The 23,124-nt window shown below is 35.3% G+C and overlaps 2 protein-coding genes across 2 annotated transcripts; one reads left to right on the plus strand and one right to left on the minus strand.

Moving 5' to 3' along the window:
* The first annotated feature begins 298 nt into the window (after window positions 1–298).
* LOC132296031 (protein YABBY 3-like) lies at window positions 299–757 on the plus strand. The gene has a single exon (XM_059794280.1). The coding sequence runs from the start codon at window positions 299–301 to the stop codon at window positions 755–757; it is 459 nt and encodes a 152-aa protein (XP_059650263.1).
* A 5,470-nt stretch (window positions 758–6,227) lies between these two features.
* On the minus strand, window positions 6,228–21,933 carry LOC132296032 (uncharacterized). The gene is made up of 37 exons (XM_059794281.1): window positions 21,626–21,933; window positions 20,956–21,018; window positions 20,768–20,857; window positions 20,334–20,393; window positions 20,145–20,210; window positions 19,949–20,014; window positions 19,470–19,614; window positions 19,281–19,345; window positions 18,957–19,049; window positions 18,564–18,644; window positions 18,359–18,443; window positions 18,221–18,264; window positions 18,058–18,120; window positions 17,868–17,927; window positions 17,723–17,776; window positions 17,226–17,285; window positions 16,982–17,096; window positions 16,708–16,762; window positions 16,444–16,574; window positions 13,143–13,303; window positions 10,712–10,774; window positions 9,648–9,737; window positions 9,479–9,538; window positions 8,997–9,062; window positions 8,845–8,910; window positions 8,689–8,764; window positions 8,426–8,490; window positions 8,168–8,257; window positions 7,992–8,072; window positions 7,817–7,901; window positions 7,688–7,731; window positions 7,529–7,591; window positions 7,390–7,449; window positions 7,154–7,207; window positions 6,715–6,774; window positions 6,511–6,625; window positions 6,228–6,398 (listed from the first exon to the last, which is right to left on the minus strand). Exons 1-37 carry the CDS (start codon window positions 21,782–21,784, stop codon window positions 6,262–6,264), a joined length of 2,991 nt encoding a protein of 996 aa, XP_059650264.1. The 5' UTR covers window positions 21,785–21,933; the 3' UTR covers window positions 6,228–6,261.
* Between the last annotated feature and the right edge of the window lie 1,191 nt (window positions 21,934–23,124).

Raw genomic sequence — 23,124 nt, forward strand, 5'->3', positions numbered from 1 at the left:
CCTTAAAAAGCCGACAACCTCCACACTCCATACACAAGTTTATCACCCACCTATCCCATCGTCAATCTCAAGACAGCCTCATTTACATTTCCCTCTATCAACAGTCAATCCGATAAGACTTCATTTATGCAATTCATCTGCTCCTAACTCATCTCCATGCCATTCTCCCCCCACTAGTTCATCTGTTAACTTCAACTTGCCAAGAATTTTCAACTCTGTGTTATACTCCTCCCCGGCAAACCAAATTGACAGGTTATAAGAACAGCTAGAGTGGAAAGATGAAAATTTGGGGAGAGCTATGGAGATGTACAACAACCTAAAGGTGATCATTTCCGAGCTAAGAGCTGAGCTTGCAGAAGTCAAGGAGAAAAACAAGCTACTAGCTAACTCCTCAGTCTCAGGGCAGCCACCACCACCACCACCACCACCACCCAAAGAGGGAGCAGGTTTGATTTTAAATTCAAATTCAACTTCAATTTTAAAACCCATCCCCCTGGTCAATTCATCTCTGCAGGCTACTGTAGCCTCCTCAGCTCAGCCTTCCCAAATTGGTATAGCAGTGGAATGCTTTCCCACCTCTACAAATGCTGATGATCCTGTTTTACCTATTTTATGCTTTCAACCAAACTCACCTCAGACTGCATTGGCCCCACCACCCCCTCTCTCTGACCATGTGCAACAGTTACAAGACAACACAACAGTCAAACCAACTCCCCTCCACAACAATCCTACCATTACCCAACAGACTAAACCATAGACAGAGGTAGTCAAACAACCCATTGGTAAAATGATTCTTGAATTCATACCACCTACCTCATCATCCTTCATTGACCCACCCATGGAAGTTGTTGAAGAAGGCAAGCAGTTCTGGGCATCATCTCACTTTGTTGGTATCTGCATTCACAAAAGAATCCCTTTCAAAGTCATACAAGAGGCAGCTTCAAAGCTTTGGAGATCAATGGGGCTCACAAATACCATTCTTGGAGAGAATAATTGTTTCCTCTTTAGATTCAGCTCCATTGCTGAGGCTGAAAAGGTTCTCTCTTTAGGCCCTTAGTCAATAGCAGGTCACCCATTCTCCCTTATGAAATAGAACCATTACTCAACCTCACAGGCCACACACCCTACTTGCATCCCTACTTAGATTAAATTTCACAACATTCCAATGAACTATTGGACAGCCAAAGGATTAAGCCATATAGTAAGCTCTGTGGGTGAACCACTATATGCTGACCAAGCTACAGAAAATGTGACTAAGCTTAGGTTTGCAAGAATATGTGTTAACCTGACCTGACTAAACCCCTTCAACATGAAATTCAACTGAGAATGGAAGATAATAGCTTTGAGCAAATCAGGTGGAATACCAGTGGCTCCCTAAGTTCTGCACCAAATGCAACCACTTAAACCACACTAAAGCAAGCTGCCCCCTAGCTTCATCAACCTACCACACAAGAGCAGAGGTATTAACACCCCTCAGAAGCATAATAGCCTTGCAACAGACCTTATCAACCCTCCAACCAATGAATGGATCACAGTAAGGAAGAAGAAGAATGTCCCACATGCTTCCACTCCAAAATCAATACCTGCTGCAATCACCACTAACCACTTCTCCCCATTATACAGTTTGGATCCTGAGGAAAATTCACAAGCCACCTCCCCATCCTCCTCCACTCCTAAACCTTCCCATCATCTCCTCTCATTGACCATAACACCTCTCCCACAAAATCACATACACCTATCCACTCTCCACTTTACATCAAGAAATTCAATTTCTCTAATACCAGTCCACTCCCTCTTCAACCGAACCAACCAATCAGCAGGTCCTGCCTTATCACGTTCCCCCCCAAGTACAAGAAACAAAGAACATATCATGGCAAAAACATCAAGTATGCAGCATACCCCAGCCTGGTTCAATCCTCATTAAGTGATTCTGACACCTCTGATAATCACACCAGAGTGCATAATAACAGGAGATCTTTCAGTATTTTGGAGGAGAAGGCAGGGAAGATGCCTCTCTGCAGCAAGGATTTGATGTACATTGGTTCTCCAGCAGGCCAAGCACATCCAGGAGGTTCTTTCAATCCTCCTTTTAAATGATTTCTTTTCTCACATGGAACATTAGAGGGTTAAATCAACCCTCTAAGCAATCAGAGATTAAGAGACTAATCTCTGAAAAAAGCTTGATCTAGTCTTTTTAGTTGAAACAAAGGTGTCCTTACACAATGTGGCAGTAGTCCACAGGTTTTTGGCTTCCTCATGGTCTATCACTCACAATTATTCTCACTCAGATTTTGGTAGAATTTGGATCCTATGGAATCCATCTACCATTGATTTGTCAGTTATATCATCTAGTAGGCAAGCCATTCATTGTAAGATATTTATCACAGGCCTGAACATTAACTTCTTCTCTTCTTTTATATATGCTGCTAACAATGCACTTGAAAGGCAAGCTCTATGGGATGATCTCTTAATGCAGGCAGGCCTATTCTCTCTCTCTCCATGGTTACTCATGGGAGATTTTAATGTTATCCACAATACTGCTGAGACCTTTGGTGTTTCCATGAGATTGTGTCCAGCTATTTCTGATTTCAAAGAAAATATACATCAAAATGAACTTGAAGATCTCAAATTCAGTGGCATCCTCTTTTCTTGGTGTAATAAGAGTATAAGGAATGCTTGCATTACAAAGAAATTGGACAGAGCTCTTGTTAATCCAAGCTGGACTTCATCTTTCCCACTCTCAAAGTGCTCACTCTTACCTCCTGGTATCTCAGATCACAGCCCCATCCTTGTCAACATTAATCTCAATTCTCCCAAAAGGTGTATCCCCTTCAGATTCTTCAATGCATGGACTTTTCACCCTAAGTTCTTGCCAACTGTTTATGATGTTTGGTGTACCTTCATTAGAGGAACTTCAATGTCCCAAGTAGTTCAGAAACTCAAACTCCTTAAGCATTCACTCAGAGCCAATTGCAAAAAAGAGTTTACTGCAGTGGACTTAAAGCTTAAAGTTGTGTCAGTAGAGCTAGAAACTTGTCAACTGGATCTTGACCACACTCCATCTGATATCCATCTTAGACAGTTGGAAAAATCACTGATACATGAGTATCTAAGGCTAGGGAGAATCCAAGAATATATGCTCAGACAAAAGTCTAGAATGACCTGGCTCAAACTTGATGATTGTAACTCATCTTTCTTCCATAAATCAGTGGCATCAAGGAACAATTGCAGGAAAATTATCTCACTTACTACAGATTCTGGTCAAGTTTTACATGATATGGACCTCATCAAACAAGAAGTGGTTTCACATTTTCAAAACATTCTTGGAAATCCACCTCCAACAACTCACCTTCTCACTGACCTACTTCCATTCATCACTAACCTCATCCCTGATCACTTACATGGCTACCTACTTGAAATTCCTTCTCCACTAGATATTCAAACATGTATGTTCAGCCTAAGCAAGGATAAGGCTCCTGGTCCTGATGGTTACAACTCTAATTTCTTCCAAAAAACTTGGGGTATTGTGGGAAGATCAGTTACTAAAGTCATCCTTGATTTCTTCCACAATGGCAAGCTTCTCTCTGAAATCAACAACACTTATATATCCTTAGTTCCCAAATGCCAAAACCCCACCTCATTGCATGACTATAGGCCAATCTCTTGCTGCAACATTGTTTACAAATGCATAGCAAAGCTACTGGCCCTTAAGCTGCAATCTACCCTACCTCATTTCATACACCAATCACAGGCAGCATTCATCAAAGGGAGGAAAATAACTGACCCTAATCTTCTAGCACATGAGTTACTAAGGGGTTACCACAAGGATTCAAAACCTGCAAGGTGTGCCATCAAAATTGATTTGAAAAAAGCTTTTGACTTTGTTAAATGGGATTTCATCCTCAATAGCCTCAAGCTGTTCAATTTTCCAGAAAAATTTATTAACCTAATTCAGGCATGTATCTCTACTCCTTCATTCACAATTGCCCTCAATGGGGAAATTCAAGGTTACTTCAAAATGAAGAGAGGATTGAGACAAGGAGACCCCATCTCACCCTTCCTATTTATCATTGCAATTGATGTTTTATCATTCATAATCAAAGAGTATGTGGCAAGGGTCTGTACCTTTAAATATCATTGGAGATGTGATGCCCTTAAGATCACTCATCTTTCTTATGCTGATGATTTGTTGCTGCTTTGCCATAGGGATATCTCTTCTGTTTCAGTTCTGAAGTGTGCCCTTGACCATTTTTGCACCATGTCAGGTCTGCAAATCAATCTTTCAAAAAGCAACCTTTTTTGCTCTGGTGTGGACTGTCACACAGAAGCTGCAATTTCTGAGCTACTTGGTAATGGAGTTGGGGCTCTTCCAGTGAAGTATCTTGGGGTCCCATTGATATCTACAAACCTAAAGTCTGTCCATTGCAGCTTACTCATTGAAAAATTGACAAGTAGAGTATCCCACTGGACCTCTAGAAGCCTTTCTTATGCTGGGAGGTTGGAACTTATCAAATCTGTCCTTGTATCATCCCAAATTTACTGGTCCAGCATCTTCCTTCTCCCAAAGGCAGTTATCAATGAATTGAACAAGATACTTAGATCCTTTTTATGGTCAGGGCCTGAAATGAAGTCATCTGGAGCTAAGGTTTCTTGGGACAAAGTTTGCACACCAAAGGAAAGTGGTGGTCTGGGCATCCATAACCTTGAATTGGCTAACAAAGCTGGCATTCTTCACCACATTTGGGATTTGAAAACTAGAGACAGGGACAGGCTTTAGATATCATGGTGCAACACACACTTAATTAAATCCAGCAATATTTGGTCCACCAATATTCCACAATCATGTTCTTGGAATTGGAGGAAAATACTGCAGCTAAGGCACTATGCAAGGCAGTTGATCAAGCAGAGAGTTGGTAATGGCAATGACACACTCTTTTGGTGGGATAACTGGAGCATTGGTGGTCCACTATGCGCAAGGTTTCCACTATCCACACTCACAGAGGCTGGATTTAATGTCAACATCAAAGTCAATATCTTCATTGTTAATTCTACTTGGTCCTTTCCTGAATGTCTATCAACTGTAATCCCTGAGCTACTTTCTCTGCCTCCACTATGCTCCACAAGAAATTACAAGCTCTCCTGGGTAGCTTCCAATTCTGGTGAGTACAACTTGAAGAAAACCACCTTATTTCTTACAGGTCAATCCCCAGCGGTCCATTGGTTCAAGGTGGTATGGAAGGCTCCTATAATTCCTCGCATGAAATTCAATATGTGGTTGGCTGTGCAATCAAGATTACCTACCCTGGACTCCAAAGCTATGGCACTTCATCACAACATGTGTGTTCTATGCAACAGCAGCCAAGAATCTCATGATCATCTTTTCTTCAAGTGTTCTTTTGTTTCCCCTATCTGGCGATTCATCCGTGACAGATGCAATCTAATTACACCGAATGTGAATTGGGAAAACCTAATAAGATGGCTCTCCTCACAATGGAAGAGGAATTCAGCACAGAACCTTCTTCGGAAGGTATATCTCTCAGCTTTGATCTATCACACATGGGAAGAGAGGAACGAAAGAATCTTCAATAGAAAAAAGTTTTCCACCAGAGTGGTCTCAAACAAAATTTGTTACACCATAAAATCGATTCTGAAGCTGGGATTCCTACATGATTGTTCAAGCTCTCGGAAAATCCTCTGTGAGTGGAACCTGTCTCCATCTTGTTGCCATCCGCCACCTCGTCCACCTGATCTTGCTTCTTGAGTTGCAGATGCAACTCATCATCATTGCTTCACTGGAACCACCATTAACGGTCTGATACGTTAATGCTTGTTGTTGTATCTGTTTGGGCTGGGCTAGGTTAGGCTTATCAGTTCTCTAGATTGGGCTTGCTTATTTGGGCTTTGTTTTCCCCTTCATTGGGGCTGGTCTCTGGCCAAAGGCCTTCTTGTAATTATTCTATTCATATATATATTCAGTTGCTTTACTTGCCAAAAAAAAAAATTGTAAAATGTAGGAGAGTTTTTCGAACAACAGGGATTAATTGCACATTTTGTATATTATGAGGTTTTTTTTTTGCACTTAACCCTTACAAGAATAATCACATCAGCTGTGCTCATTCACAAATATTGATGATCTTATTAGACTGACTGATAATCAAACTTATATATATATATATCAATATGCATTCCATTTTTTATTAATATGAATTTACCAATGTATCCTTGCATTTGATATTTGTTGTAAAACTCACAGATGCTATGCTAGATTCCTCTTAGTGAAAAAGTATGGGTAATTGATTCTTGTATTTCTTCTAGTGTCCGCCCCTTGGTTTCTGGCACCAATTTTGCAATGAATAGAACAGCACACCCACAAATGGATGAATATACAAAAAATGTGCCTGAAACATTGTCCACAATAAATTATGTTACAAAACTATACATAAAGACACACACAGATACATACATATATATATATATATGCATGTACAAATATATAGAGAGAGAGATCACCTGCTGAACTCCATCCATATAAGAAATTGAAAGTGTAAGCAATAAGCCAAGAACCAAACCAGGAGACCAAAGTCACAAGACTTCCAGCTGAACCTTTAATGGTAATAGGATATATCTGAAATGAAAATTTTGTAATGTTAAGATAAAATTTTGTAATTTCATCTGAGGATGTAGAGTTAGAAAGCCAAAAGTATGTTCACTAACCTCTGATGTTATAATCCATGGTATACCTGCCATGCCTAATGCAAAAGATGCTAGATACACCTAAACAAGATATTAATCAGTCAGCCCAATGACTTAATTAATTATTGATTAGCCAAAGCTCAGCTAAAAACCAAAGACCTTCAATCCCACAGTCAAATCGATCAACTATAGGACAAAAGTGAGACAAAAACGAAATAATTTTTCTTTTTCTTTTTTTCCCATCTCAACGATGGTGGTGTCATGTCTCTTAAAGCACCCCATAGTCCACCACCGGGCAAAAACAATCTCTCATCCCACATAACAATTACTGAAAAATTTCCCGAGGGTGGCCCTAAGGAAATTTCAACCAACTTCGTCCAACATGTGAGGTGAGCCTCACCATTAGATTATCCTTTATTGAGAAGTAGGTAAAGAAAGATTTTCAGTCACAGTGCATTACCATTACACCACTAAATGCCAAAATGGGAGTGACCTCCTCCCACTGTTGAAGGTCCTACATGAGGCAAGTCATTCAATAAATAATAATTGTCAAAATTTCAGAAAACACATATACTAATATACACCCACAATATTGCCGCTAACAGGGATATGACACCGCTCATTCGGAGAGGAGAGATCACACCATCTGGACTAACGCCCATTGGTGAAGTATATGAATTTTGATTTAGAAGAAACCTGGAATAAGAATGCCAATCCGGTAAGGAGGCAACCCAAGCATGTTCCAGCTGCAGAAGCCTGAAGACACAAATACATTAGTACCGACTTTTAGATCAACTACATACAAACTCAAAAGAAAGCTATTTTACATTCTAACCATCAGAAGTGGTCTTCTTCCCGATCTATCCATTAAAAGGACACCCAGAATAAAAGTTGGAATCTGAATAAAATAATATATACAATGTTTATATTGCATTACGCATGAAATTTTAAATATATATTCAACATTCAAATTACATCAAAATTAAAGAAGAACCTGGACAACAGCCACTGCCATCTTCCCAATCTCGTTATTAAAATCTGCCAAAAACCAAAGATTCAAATATATCTTCTTCTTTTTACATCAATAATTATTAGGACCTTCACTTAATAGCCATAGTTTTACCAGCCAATTCTAAAATTTCGGTTGCATAGAACGCAAATCCATTCAGCCCACCAAATTGTTGAAACACCATTAGCCCAACTCCTACCTGCACCAATTTTTGAATTTTATAGAGATTAAATAAGTCGTAAAAAAAAAAACTAGGCACATTAATTCAGGATTCTTCTGTTGGGCTCACAATGACTGAATATGCATATTTCCTTTGAAATAAGTCTATAAATGCAGCTTTTGATAATCTTTGGAGTGTTTCTGTGTAATCCTGTACAAATGAAAGGAAAACACTTCTATTTATATGCACCAAAAAAATCAAAAATCAAAAATCAAAAATATTTGTTCCTGACTGGTAGTTATTACTTTAATTTCAGCTGCTTCTTGAGAAATATCAGTATTCTCTCCCCTAAAACGCTGTAAAACAGCTTTGTATTCCTCACGGCCAATCTTTGCCTGCAAGTGAGTGCACTTAAGAATTGAGTCTCTTAGTGGATGCTTGTGCTAGAAAAGCTGATCTAGTGCCATGTATTTGCTAAATTTGGTTATAACAAGTTTTTGGCTAAAAATGGCTTGAGAAACAACCTAAGAATCAATTTTAACACGACTTTGTATTCAACTCACCAACCATCTCGGAGACTCTGGAATGAAGAATAGACCTAGAAGCTGTGCCATACAGGGTAAAGTTCCTGAAAACTGATTCAAATTAGAAGACAATTATTGATTACATGATGTGGGCCTCGGCACAACTCTAAGATTGTTCGATTTTGAGGCTCTTCAAATTCAGAGGTAAGGTCACCCTCCCCAGACCCCGCAACAGCGGAAGCCTCGTGCACTGGACTAGCCCTTTTACCTTCATATCCATCAAATAAGCAAAAAGGAGTTACCAATTAACGCCAAGGTGCGCCAGTTGACAAATAAACCGATGAAGAAGAAGAGTGACTGGCCACAGCCTACCATTAACTATAGAATTGTCAATACATAATTAAGCACATGAGGAAAAAGTTTATCCTTTCATCCAAATTAATAATACCAATATCTACCTGACTAAGTCCTGTAAATTCTCCCCTTCGATTCTTGGGTGATATTTCTACAATATAAACAGGTACCTGTTCAGCAATAAAATGCAAATACTGAGATCTGCTATGTAGACAAGTTGAATCAAATATGAAATGTAAAAAGTTACTGGAAGTACCACATAAGAAAGTAGCCCAATTCCATATCCCAATACCAGTCTTCCAATGTCTAGCCACACAGCATCCTTTCAACAAATTTTACAAATCCACGAAAACATAAATAATATAGTAGAAGGAAAATATTAAGGTGACTTTCGCTTAAACTGTAATTTCTAGACATTATTTTTGCCATTTTAGCAATCTCAAGAAGACACCTAATACTAATAAATTGATTTTCAGTGTTAAAACATCTTTTCTAGTCGAACTTACAGATCATACAACCAAAGCACGCAATACAAATAATTTATGAAAGATCATACTAAATCTAATTCTTCCTAAAGCTGATTCATAGAGAGCCTACAGCTTATAAAGAGATGTTAGAAGGTATGCAACACAATATTATTATTATTATTATTATTATTATTTATTGTTCTCCTTGGTGATTGGATAAAGCGGAACTTAAATAAAAGAAACATTGTGGGGAAACTAGAAGATTAGCAACCTCAGAAAATAATATTGCAAGCCATCCCATGAGGCAGAAAATTTCTGAAAACCACATCGCCTGTCATAAAAGTTCAATCAAGACTGATATAAGCTTGATGTTGGCACACAATTGTGTTGCTGAAAATTAAATAATCCTATAGATAAGTGAAAGGCAAAAAAGAACTTACGCCTTTCCGACCAAAGAAATCTGCTATTCGCCCACTTAATGCTGCACCTAATATTCCCCCTATTGTCAGTATGGAACTGAAAACAGAATACTGCAAATGAGGAACATAAGCAAGAAATATCAGTAAAGTGAAGAAATGCAAAAACTCAGAATGAATAAGTTATGCTTAAAGCTAGACAAAATACATGTGACTTTTGCATTGATCACGCAGCAGTGACTTCAGACACAAACTGAAGATACTAGATCTATTGCTCGCAGCTATGTATAAAGTTATTTGTTACATCTAAAGCAATGAATTATTGTGATCAATTTTCTGTTCATTATATCATTTTATATTTATGAACTTTACATCAATTTACATGTGAACAGTCACCGCATTTAGTGATTATCACAGTCCCAAGTCACAACCATGTTCATCAATGAACTGTGGATAACACAATTCAATAGAGACACATTTAATATGTGCTACTTTTTGTCGAGGACTATGCATGATACGAATTTAAATTAGTTAAACTTATCGTCTACTATCTATAAAAGAAGGGTAAAAGCCCACAACACAGTTCTATGAGTAATGGAGGAGTAAATCCCATTTTTTTAACTATTATGAAGCAAAGAAAAATAAAATCACATTAAACCATGACTTCACAAGATTCAGTCGTATAGCTGCTACCTCAAAGATGAGATGAGATGAATTTCACTATTAGAAGAGGAAATTTTTGGCATGCCATTAGCAGGTTCAATTCTTTCTTGCACTGAATTTATGTTCGTTTGCATTACTTTTTTGCTAGAAAAGTAGAAATCATGGTTATGAGCTAATAATAAGTGTCTGGACTCGGGTAATGCAACAAAACTCAAGGATCATGTGCAAAACTCATCATCATCATCATCATCCTTTCCTTTATCCCATACAAACGGGGTCGGCCATATCATGTGCAAAACTAACAAGGAAACATGAAGAACCACATGATTAATAGTTTCATTCATTATCTATATCCATGGCTTTCTAGGAAGAACAGAACACAGGGCGAAAAAGAGAAAAAGGAGCAGTTAATACTAAACAGTTACCTCTGCAGTCGAGAGGCCCAGGTCATTCATGATTCCAGACTCAGCAGGAGATGAATATCCCAGCTACAAAGTGATCATAGGTCACATGCCAAATCAGTGTCAGCTGATTACAAAGCTAGCGTTCAATGCAACAAATTGCCAATACTATCTGATAAAATGACAACCATTTTTTTTTTATCTAAAAAAGAGGCTTACTAAATAAGAACCACATTTAAGAGCATATTTGATAAAAATAGATTGGCACTGAAAAATTATCGATAATATTGAATACTGAAGAGTTCTAGGTAGCACAATAATTTTTAAGGATAAATTTTAAAAGGCTGTTTGGCGAAAAGTTGAGCATATCTGGCTAAATTATCAGAACCTTAAAATTCCTCAGTTTTCAATGTCAACTAAGATGATTAAACAGCCTCCCAAGTTCCTTCAGTTTTAGTTACTGACCCTTCATGTCATTTCTAGCTATCAAATTTATATATGGAAATTTAAAATTAAGTTTTGAACGGTTAAGAATCATATAAGAATTGGTGCAACTTAAGATCCTTTTCCAATTCATGTGTTATGCTAAAGAACTTTGATCACAGTTACTTGGTCATGTTTACCATTAGCATCAAAGGAAAATAAAGGAGAACACTTTAGGCCTGTATTTGGATCACGTTCACAATTTAGTGAAGGGAATGGAAAAAAGACAAAATAAGGGTCCATCTGATGAGCATGAAAGGAAAATATATATATATATATTTATCTAAAAAATAAAAATAAAAAATAAAAAAATAAAGGTAAAGAAAAAGTAAAAAGAAAACCTTGCTAGAAAGTTAAGCAAGGGAAACTTAAGTTGGTGAAAGAAAAATAAGTACTTAAAAAATATATATGGGGAAAATAAGTAGTAGGATTAACACACAATTCTTGTTTTTAATGAAGTTGACTTCTATTTTGAAAGTTTGAGTAAATATCACTTTGGCGGGCAAAAATAAAATGAAATGAGAATGGAACGAATTGGGAATGGAATGAAATTCATTCTATTATTTAGTTATAAATATGAAATGATGTAGGAATGAAATAATATTACCATTGATGGTGAAAGTAGTGGAAGGCAGTGGGCGGTGGCGGTGGCGGTGTGGGTGTGGTAAGGACGGTAGTGGTGGTGGAAGGAGGAGGCGACAGTAGAAGGCCGTGGCAGTGGCAGTGGCAGTGGCGATGGTGGTTTTTGGACTTGGAAAGTAATGGTTTTCCCCTACAATCATTTGTATATACACTCAGGTAGAACATAGGGCATATTGTCCAATTCTTAATTTGCAACGCGGAACTAGCAACCTGGAAGACCGCATGCTGCTCCACGGGAAGTTCGTCGTCCCAGCGCCACCATTGCCCCCCGCGGCGACCACCTCCACGGCCACCATCAGAAATATTCTCTGACTTGAACCTTCTGCCACCATGCTTTCCATCGAACCAATGAGACTTGGCTTCGCCTTAATCGACGAATCAACCGATAAACCCTAGCTTCCCATCAAAGGTTCACAAAATCTCAAAGATTGGAGCTTTTGGTTGGGCAGAGAGAGAGTTTCTCTGCGTGTGCGTGCCAGATAGAGAGATTACGTGTGTGAGCGAGCGAGATGTGGTGGTGGTTGATGGAAACAAAGGTGACGGCGGCGGGAGCCTATGATGGTGGCGGCGGTGTATTACAAAGGATTCCTAAGTGTGTTGAGAGGATATTTTGGTCTTTCTCTATTTCACTAACATTTTTTTTCAGCTGTCGATTTCCGCCAAAAGTTTTTTTTTTGTAAGTTTTGTTTATTATTAGAAATTTTAAGTTTATATTGAATAACAAGTAATTTCAGAATTTATTCAAAATAGTCAATAATTTTCTAAAAATGAGACTGATTTTATTATTTATCACTGGGTGTGCTAAATCTGCACAATTCCCTTAATCGCCTTATACAGATTTTTTACTCGAATTTTTTTAAATTATGGCAACCTTAAGAGATGAGACACCACAGAGAATTTATAATAAATAAATAATTTCTCATTATATCAGCATAACAAGTGTAAAAATTATTAAAATATTTTTCAAAAAATTCCAACCGAAAATGTACCATATCTATCAGGTTATACACCATCCATCACCGATGTTATGGAAGGGTGTAGTCCTATTTCAGCTCTTATTCATGCTACTATTATGGTATGAGCTTCTTCCTCTATTCATAGTCATAAATCTAATATCTCTATAACCATTCCTTTTCATTCCCTGGCACAGATCATTTCTGAGAGAGTTGAAGGTTCAAAATTTTGTCCCACAAACAAAACTAAGGAGGAGCTAAACTAACTATTGCTTTGCACGATGTTTCGAAAATTAGTATTGGATGATCAGTTATTTAAAATTAAAAATAAAAAAAAATAACTATTCTTTAAATGAAATGAAAAAAAAATTACTCACAGCAGTCCCAAAACCAAAGGAGCCAGAGATAGCAACCAAGGTACTGAACACAAGAGAGAGCGTGACTGAGCTGATCTCATTGCCATCATCAACTCCATTTCCATTAGCTGTTTCTTCATCCCCTTCAAGCAGAGCTTTCCTTACTTCCTTGTTTTCCATATCTATAGAGACACAAGAAAAAAAAATCATAACTGATAGAACTATATATATATATATATACATACACACATCTATAGAGAGTTTGTTTTCAGTGAGACTGTCAGAGTAGAATGTTTGGTAATAGCTAGGTTTTGAAATGTATGACCCAGAAATATATATTCTAATGTTCAATAATTACCATTGAGTGCGGTTTGAACTAGTTTGGATTAATGAGTTTGTATATTATCATTATTAGCACAAACATATATATATATACTCCACTATATTCCTTTACCTATGGTAAAAACTTTGTGACTCGGTCAATGATGCGTTTATGTGAAGGTGGTATTAATGTATTCAAGGGTTATTTTTAACGTGCAAATTGAATCATATTTTATCATATTTACTTGTATATAATTTGTTAAATTTATACTAATCGACGCAAGTAAAAATCTTAACAAATTTAACACATATATTTATAAATAAATAAATAACGTAAAGGCAAAAAAATGTGTACAGTGAACATGCACTGACGGACGTGCATTAATTTATTATATATGGCTTGTATTATTAAATTATATCCGTACGTTATATATATTAAAAAAGTATTGTCCCTGTGGACAAGCCATGTGTTACACAACTACTCCTATAAATGGACCACTCCCCACAATCAACTCTCAATCAGAGTCTAATATTTAGAAATAAAAAACTCTAGCTTAAGAGTAGGTGGGTTTGGATCCCTCAATTATGAGATTATTACCCTTAAGTTTTACCAAGTGAACTAAATATTTTTTTGTGGTATAAAAGTGAATAAGCTAATTTCTAACATTCGAAAAGAGAGTAACTTGACTCCTTACATTTCACCTCCTATCATTTTCTAACTGATGTCATTGTGTATTTACCATACTACCCCTATAACTAAAAAACAAAATATTTTAAATGCCCTCTATATAAAACAGAGGTATTACATGACTCGAAATTGACTTAGGTGTTGTTACTTCTCACGTGGGCCTCTGCTTGGTTTATGTGAACTTGGGTCCAATGGATTTCATATTCTTTTTTTTCTACAGAATTGGACAACACGTGTTCATTAACTTTTTCCTCATCTGTGTTTTATTATTATTATTTTTTTATAACACTTCCTCATATATATTCATGGCCTAATTTAGTAGGGAGCGAAAAGATGAAAAATTATTCAGAACACAAAACTAACTAGCAACTTATTGAAGTTTCAAGCAAATGAAATCCTTGAAAATTATTTTAATGTGAAGAATGAGAAAGGCTTTGAGGCCAAAAAGGGATTTACAATCCCACACTTCAAATCATATGTAAGAGAGGCTTTGACTACGTACATTTTATGGTTGTGTTATATCTTTAGTTATATAGTATTACATTATAGACAATTTGATATAATCATAAAGTCTAGCTCCCAAAACTTTTCTAGCAGCTTAGAAAAGACAGAAATGAAAGAAATACACGTGAACATAAATATATATATAAAATGTTTAAATGAACCAACCTTGGAGGGAGAACATACAGAGCTGATGCAATCAAAAGTCTTTTTATAGGAAAATGGGATATATCGGTCATATGGGAGGATACTTTTGGAATTAATAAAAAGTAACAATCACGTGTATTACAACATAAAAAGAAAGTGGCTGGAAGCCGACAAATTATTCACTTTTGAAACTATACACTTGCTCACTTTTATACTATAGGAGGTATTGTACTCGCTTGGTGAAATTTCAGATTTTTTTTTTACACTTTTGCCTCCTTATTTTAAAGGCAAAAATGGTAAAAAAAAAAAAAATCTCTAAAAAACTTTTTCCTTTTCTAGATTACTATTTCAAAAGCTTCCCTCAAGCCATAAAAAACTGTTAGAATAAACTCATGTGATGCTTTTCATGACCAGTACTTAATTAGGCTATGTGTAACATGGGAAAAAGAAGAAGAAAGAAAGGATACATAAGATTTGTTTATGTTAGGAGGAAAAAAAGAATAGACATGAAGATGAAGATGAAACTGAAGAAAGAAAGAAAGAAAGAATGGTGTAATGAAGACGATGGACCCACAACACGCCTATTTATTCAAAAGATTTGTCATTCTTTGAAGTCTTTGGTGTAAATAATATATAAAAATATCTTTTATTTGATTACTAATATTATGGGGCATTGATCAAAGTGGATTTCATCTCTCATATAAGCGTGATTATAATGAGAATGGAATGAAATAAAATTGTTATTCTCATTTTATTGGATTAATTTAAAACTTAGAATGAAGTAAATTTTAAATAGGTGAATTTGGTAAACATGAAAAAACATTATGAATTATTTTGAATTACTTAATATGCCCTTTACTTTTAAGTGCATCATTTCATGGTGATGTGCACAAAAGTACTTGAACCTAACGAATATTTAAAAAAATAAATAAATAAACAAATATTTCAAAGGCTGTACCGAATGACCGAAAAGTAATAGTAGCTAAGTCGAACATAAGTTATACTCAAGAGTCAAGTAAAGGAAAGTGGTTCTGTACCTAACTTTTGAAAAATAATTCTCAATGTAAAAAGGGGTATATTAGCATGTATATTTAAACACTCATCAGAATTCATGCTAAGATTCTTGAACCAACAAAAATCCACTAATTTATTCTAGGAGTTGCCTTTTTTAATGAGCTAGGATATTTATAGGTAGGAGGGAGAGGTGATCAAATTAAAAAATTTATAACTTCAAATTAATAGTAATTTCAAAAGGGTTTTAAGTAATTTATCACATAATCAAAAGCTAAACATCAATAAATTAATGATATAGTCAAGTCCAACCCAAAAAATGTCTCGGTATGTAAATGACTTATTAAGAAATAAGCGTACATAAATGATAAAGGAGAGACGTAACGCAATTTTAACAACATAGCAATGGATCAATGGGTTCTATTCTAAATGATAAAAGCTCTCTCCTCCTCTTTAGAGAGGTTTGAGTATTCGAACCTCGGTGAGGGCAAAAATATAAGTAATGAGCACGTGTGTTTGCTTGAACTTTTCAAGAAAAAAAAATAATAATAAAAAATAAATAACTGGGGGAAGAAAATGAAAGAAATTTTAATTTGTGAACATGAGGCTGTCAAATAATTTCTCCGCGGGAAAATGATTTCTTCAGAAACAAACAGGTAGTTGTACTGCTTTGGTTTTGGAACACAATAGTTCTGCAGAGTATTCCACCAACACAAGAACCCATGTACAAGAGGGTCATTTCACATGGAAGAAAGGATATGGCCTTCTGTTCCAGGGACCACCAACTTTAACATGTACACAATACTACAATGGCAAGTTCACAGAACAAAATGACTCAACCCACCCCTTCTACGTTTCTATGAATTCATGGATGCATGAATTTCTTCCAGACTTCGACCTTTTGTTTCAGGAACCAACTTGTAGATGAAAAGGATAGCGAGTGCACAAACAAAGGCATCAATGTAAAATGTACCTGAACAACCACAAAACAAACAAAACAAAAACAAATTTATATAATCAAACAAATTCGTTGACGATATTCATTTAATTCTAGTTCAGAAATTTTTGTTGTTACATGAAATAGCAGTAATGGTCTGACACAAAAAAGTCCCAAATTTCTCTAAGTTTGTTAAGAAAATTTTGAATGTTTTTAAATCGCGATACTAGTATCTTAAAATTAAAGAGAGCTTACCATATGAGCTCCATAGCATGAGAAAGTTGAAGGAGAAAGAAACAGCCCAAGCACCAAACCAGTTCATCAATGTTACCATGCCTCCGCCCATTCCCTTCACGTGCAGAGGGAACACCTGCATCGAAGACCAAAGGGGAGGTTGAGAGTTCAAGCTTTGCTAGGAGCAATATTGTGAGTGTGTGCATTTGCTTGAACTTTCCGGTAAAAAAGGAAAAAGGGTTATTTTTCACAATCTCGACTTTACCTCACTCATAATAAGCCAGGGTCCTGCACCCATTCCAACTGAAAAGGAGCCTATATAAACCTGAAAGTATGAAACACATAAGAAAGCTGTGCACACTAGCTTAGTAGTACTTCTTCACCTTCCAAAGTATAAGGTCGGTTTTTTTTTTTCTCTTCTCAAAAAAAGTTGTGTACATTAAATAGAACATAAAACCAGGGACAGTGTCTGTGTCATGATGGTATTGGATAAGAAAAACTAATGTTTGTGATATTAGATGGAACCTTCTTTTTCTCATTGTGCAGATTACATTATTTATGAACATAATATTAATGTATTAAGCATATGGATGAGGTAAGATTTTGAGCAGTATTTCCAAGAATCAAACAAATGCAGCAGTTTAAAACGAACTATTTGCCAAAATTGGAAGTTTTGTTCTGGTGGTGTTAGCATATCAATCCAGTGACAAAAGTCAAGTGACCATTGTTGAGTTTAAATATGAAAAGGACAGTTCATTTTACCATAACACCGATGACTGCTGCAATCGGAACCAAATCAGTTGCCAATTGATGAGTCTGTCAACAAACATCAAACGCCGCGTTATGAGAAACTGAAGAAATCAAAGACAAACAAAGTTTCTAATATGCAAGCTTGATTGATGTCTACCTTAAATAGGAAGGACGTCGCAATTATTAGACTGCCAACGAGCATCCCAGATGCAGATGCCTGAAATGGGACATCAAGAACTTATTTTTCATCAAAAAAATAAAATCTCTTTCCATTATATTTAATTTTTCAATCTTTCTTAAGAGGGTTAAATGGGAATTCAAAAGATGGATAATTTCGAACAATGTACCAATAAAACTGGTCTTCTTCCTGCACTATCAATTATGCTTGCACCAAACGCGGTTACAACCACCTGGGAAAGGGAATAAAATCATTTTTATAACTTAAACACACACACACACACACACACACACAACACACACTCAACAGAGGTGGAGATGGCAAAGTGAAACCTGTAGACAAGAATAGGTAATACTTCCGATATTGGGGTTGAAACCTGATACCAAAGAACCGATAACAATTAGCATAGGGAGTTTCAGTAACAAAGCTTGATCAACATTGATAAATGAGCTTAATCAATGTGAATTCACCTGCTGATACAAAAATTTTGTTAGCATAGAACACTATTCCATTGATTCCCACAAACTGTTGAAACGCCATCAATCCAACCGCGACCTATTGATCAAGTGAATGGAAGGAGGAAACGTTAGCATTAAAGAACAAATTAACCAACAAAGAAGAATCAGAGAGAGAGAGAGAGAGAGAGAGAGAGAGAGAGAGAGATATGATGCTTACAATAACTGGACGGATATTACTTTTGTCGAACATGTTTATTATTGAAACTTTTGGGAGTGTTCCAAGAGTCTCTAAGTACTCCTGTTTAATAACAAAAGATGAGTTATAACCTCTTTACACTTTTTCTCTTATCTAAGCATACTGAAACTAAGAAACTAAACTAGAAGATGAGAAATGTAATTGAAAAAAAAAAAAAAAAAAATCCCTTTTTACCAAACCATAGATAAATAAAAGAGAGAGGGGCTAGAGGGGTTTAAACGCGTTCTTATGGTCTAGTGCATTCCAAAAAAGCTAACAAGAATAAAGGAGGATCTCAACAAAATTGAATTCCGAATTTGAAATAAGATAAAGGGAAGGTTTAAATGATATTGACGAATCAAGAAGATGATATACTCGTATTTGAGCCATTTCATGAGAAATGTCAGCATCTGGTCCTCGAAGCTTTCTTAATGCAGCTTCAGACTCTTCCTCTTGGCCAACCATTGCCTGCAGCACAGAATGTGGTTAGATTTTATCAGTACCATCTTCATATTCTAGTCGCTTAAGGAGGTGAAATGAGGTACTTAATGTAAAATCTTCCCCCGGCATGGTCATGAACTATGGTAACCCAAAATTCATAAGTTTCGCCCAAATTCAAGTTATTAGAGGATCAAAAGGATCAAAATTCAGAGAAGAAAAAAAAAATCGTCAAGATTTTTGAAATGCAGACAATCTTACCAGCCATCTCGGGGACTCTGGAATGAAAAAGAGCCCCACAAGCAGAACCACACATGGGATAACTCCTGCAAAAAAAAAAAAAAAAATGCAAAAAAAATGCAAAAAAAATGTGTTACCAATTATTAAATTTCATTTAACTGGTTCTTTTAATGCTTTTAGAATTTTGATAACATATAGATTTCAAATGACTTGCTATCAGTGCATCAGCCAAGAATATTTGATTGTACCAGTTATAGCAAGTGTCCTCCATGTTACAAATACACCTACTACATAGGAGGCGGACAAGCCGATAACAATAAAGAGCTGCGAAGCATATAAGTAGGTAGTTAGTAAACTGCAGCAGACAATGATAAAGAAAAATTAACTAATAACCAATTAATCTTTTGCATGTTTAGGTTGTTTTCCATACAAATTCACGAAAGGTATGGCTTTAAAATTCAACTTCTTTACAGTTATTGACAACATGTTCCTAGGTAATTTTAAGTAGTGTTAAATTCACAAAACGTACTCTATAAATTTTGGACTATCAAAAATTGGGGTTTTGTGAATTTAATCCTTTTCAAGTTAATGGCTCCAAAGTTCACATATCTAATACTCCAAAAAAGAAAAATCGAGAGAGTGATTTTAAGAATTTGTACAAAATGACTTAAATACAATCTTTATTCAACCTGATTTGATGCTGCTAGTCCTCCTCGAATGCTAACCGGACTTATCTCACCGATAAACATAGGCACCTAGTCAACCACACGGAGAAAAAGAGAGAATTGCTTGAGAATGAATATGTTATTGTATGCATATATAATGCATATCTTATAGTAGTTTATCTAAAAGAAAGAGAAGCAACAGAGAGAAACAAATGCATACCACATACGAAATAGTTCCTGCAGCATAGCCTGTTAAAAATCTTGCAAAGTCTAGCAAAACAGGTTCCTTCAGAGAATGCCACATGCAGAGTATTAGACAATGTTGTTCTTATAGTTAATATATATATATATATATATATATATATATATATATAGATAATATTGTTGAATGAATGAAGATATCACTTACCGAAGCATGATAGATTCCAATCCACCCTATGATGCAGATAATGGCTGACAGCTTCATTGCCTGCTTGCACACAACAGAAGAAATGCAAATCATTTTTGTGAAAAACTCACTCTTTCATTAGGGAGAGATTTGTGTTGTTACATTAATTAATATTTAAATGGTAATATTGTGGTCGACCCCACACTCTGTCTAAATCGTGTGACATCCCGATCAAGGACTTGACCTGTTTTGATACCACTTGTAGCATAGCAGGTGGAGCGCCTTGGTATCCACCTCAAAAACTGTTCTTACAAGTTTAAAAACCTCGTAAACAACACTATTTATATAGATATGTATATCATATAACTCATAGTAATTTTCATGTAAGTCCCGCATGGTTTAGTTTTTCATTTTGAAAAATAATTTCCTGTAATAAATTTGCACAGTAAACTTACCCCTTTTCGACCTAAAATATCTGCAGTCCGACCACATGTGATTGCACCCAGCATTGCACCGATATTCAATATGGATCCAAAAACAGAGTACTGCAATTAACGATGATAGTGTTTCTCATCAAAAACTAATATTTGGATGGTAAACAAATTAAAATTGAAGTTAAAATTTATTGAAGTGATAGAAAAACCTGAGAATATGATAGTTGAAGTTCATCCATTAAAGCGTACTGCACAGGTGACGAGTATCCAACCTGCAAAGCCCATATTGAACTTATTAAGATAAAAATATATATATATACAAACTCACATGTATTAATTGATATAATGCAGGGAAAAAAAAAAAAAAAAAATTGATATAGTATTGTTATGTATATGGGTAAAAATATAATGCGTGGTATGTTTCAGAAATGAAGTATTTTTAGACTATAACATGACCAAAAATGAGTAAAACAACCTAATCACCCATCACTAGACATTGCAAACAAAATCCCATTAAAAAAAAAAAAAAAAAACCATTAGAAGTCCCATCAGCTAATTCAAACAAATTTATCAATGGTACACTATAGTTTTCAAAGTATAAAGTCAGGGTTAAAGTAAAAAAAGTAAACCATTTGTTGACAATTGGGAGTGGTTTTTTTTCTTCCTTAAATTAAGTGACAAAAATGCCCCCTTACATTGAATTTAATGAATTTAAATAAGGGCAATTATGTCATTTCGCAATAAAGGTAAAATATAAGAAAATGGAGCCCATTTATCAACAACAATTTTTTATGATCACATGACTTTTTCCTAATCAAAACTCAAATGACTAATGACATTTGTTTTAAGGACATGAAGCTTAAATGATTTGTTCCTTACACAATTCCCAAACGAGAAAGAACCACAAACAGCCACAAATGTGCTGAGAAGAACAAACCATAGCTGCAATTCTTTTCCTTCTGTCTTTTGCCCAATGAGGGGTTGTGATAATTCCTCATGCTTCTCACCAACCTTCTCTACATCTCTGTTGGGGTCCATATCTAACAGCAATTAAATAAAATAAAATAAAAACCCACAAAAAATTAATTAGCTTAAAAGCTATATAAAAAATAAAAAATAAAGTTGAAGAAAAATAGAATGACTTTGAAAAATTAAAAAACCCATGAACCATGTAAGAGGTTGCTCACTTTATTCAATGCCCTTGAATTCTTTGAACACAATTGCAGCAACAAAGAAAAAATGGCGCTTTTTACCTATGGTTTGTATTTATATATATTAGATATATGTAGATATATCTATATACATTAGATATATCTAAATATCAAAATGTAAGAAGAGGCAAAAATGGAGAAGCTTAGTGTAATGTAATCATATATAGATATATGACCAATATCAAAATGTATAAATGGAAGAAAAGGGGGAGATGATTAGTGGATAAACTCCAACAAGAGGGTGTTCTATTTTTATCAAATCCGAATTAACCGCAATTTATGGGTTGATGATGGTTTTCATTGTAGTATTGACACATATTAATAGAAAATTCCACTATTTTCGGACCATGAGTTGTATTGGGATAATTCTCAAATTGTTGCCAATTTAAATTCGAACGTGGATAGATAAAAATGCACCTGGGACAATTCATTATTTTATTAGTATTATTTTCAATCTCAGTTAAAAACACGCTAACTAACAGACTTGAACCCTGGATCTTTTACTTTTCATGGTGGGAATGTACCATTAAGTTAGTGATTGGGGTCATCCATTAAGGTTATGAAAATTTTATATTGTAATTTTTATAGTCTAACCCTAATAACAATATTTTATTTTTTAATTAGCCTTTGTAATATTGAAAAATACTACTCTCTCTATTTAAAACAGTTGCAACAATCCTGTAGTACAACGAACGGCTACAAACACTTTAAGAAAACAAATATATCAGTTTTTTTGTTCTACGCCCACTTCTCTTCCAATATTAGATGTCATGTTTAAAATTTGAAATTTTTAAGGAAACATGTAATTAATGTATTGACCCTTTATAAAATTATAAATTTGCCCTTTTTAGTTTAAATATGTGCCGTTTGGAATTGCTGTTAAAATTATGAAAACGTTTTTATGTGTTTGGTGATGTATTTTATAAAGCGTTTTTTATATTTATAATATTTTTAAATTTGTTTGGTAACAATGTTGCTTAAAGCACTTTTACTACTGAATTTACTAATAGAATTCTTATCCTCCGTATATTTTGTTTTGGTTCTATATAATATGAATTCTTGCTTACCAAAGGAAAAAAATAGAACATCAACACTCATATTTATAAAATGCAAATTGTATAAGATTCAAAATAGAAGTTTATTTTTACTAATAAAAGCTTCATTTTT

The sequence above is a fragment of the Cornus florida genome, unplaced genomic scaffold (genome assembly GCF_030987335.1).
Source record: "Cornus florida cultivar Cherokee Brave unplaced genomic scaffold, ASM3098733v1 CherokeeBrave_3.0.0_Hap2_Chr02, whole genome shotgun sequence".
Classification (NCBI taxonomy): domain Eukaryota; kingdom Viridiplantae; phylum Streptophyta; class Magnoliopsida; order Cornales; family Cornaceae; genus Cornus; species Cornus florida.

Excerpts from the sequence above, each read along its gene's own strand:
- LOC132296031 (XM_059794280.1), top strand. The coding sequence starts at position 299 with ATGGAGATGTACAACAACCTAAAGGTGATCATTTCCGAGCTAAGAGCT.
- LOC132296032 (XM_059794281.1), bottom strand. The coding sequence starts at position 21,784 with ATGGACCCCAACAGAGATGTAGAGAAGGTTGGTGAGAAGCATGAGGAA. Across the intron at positions 20,211-20,333 it reads TTGGAATCTATCATGCTTCG|GAACCTGTTTTGCTAGACTT; the intron begins GTAAGTGATATC and ends CATTCTCTGAAG. Across the intron at positions 9,738-10,711 it reads TGGGCCTCTCGACTGCAGAG|TATTCTGTTTTCAGTTCCAT; the intron begins GTAACTGTTTAG and ends CCTCATTTGCAG.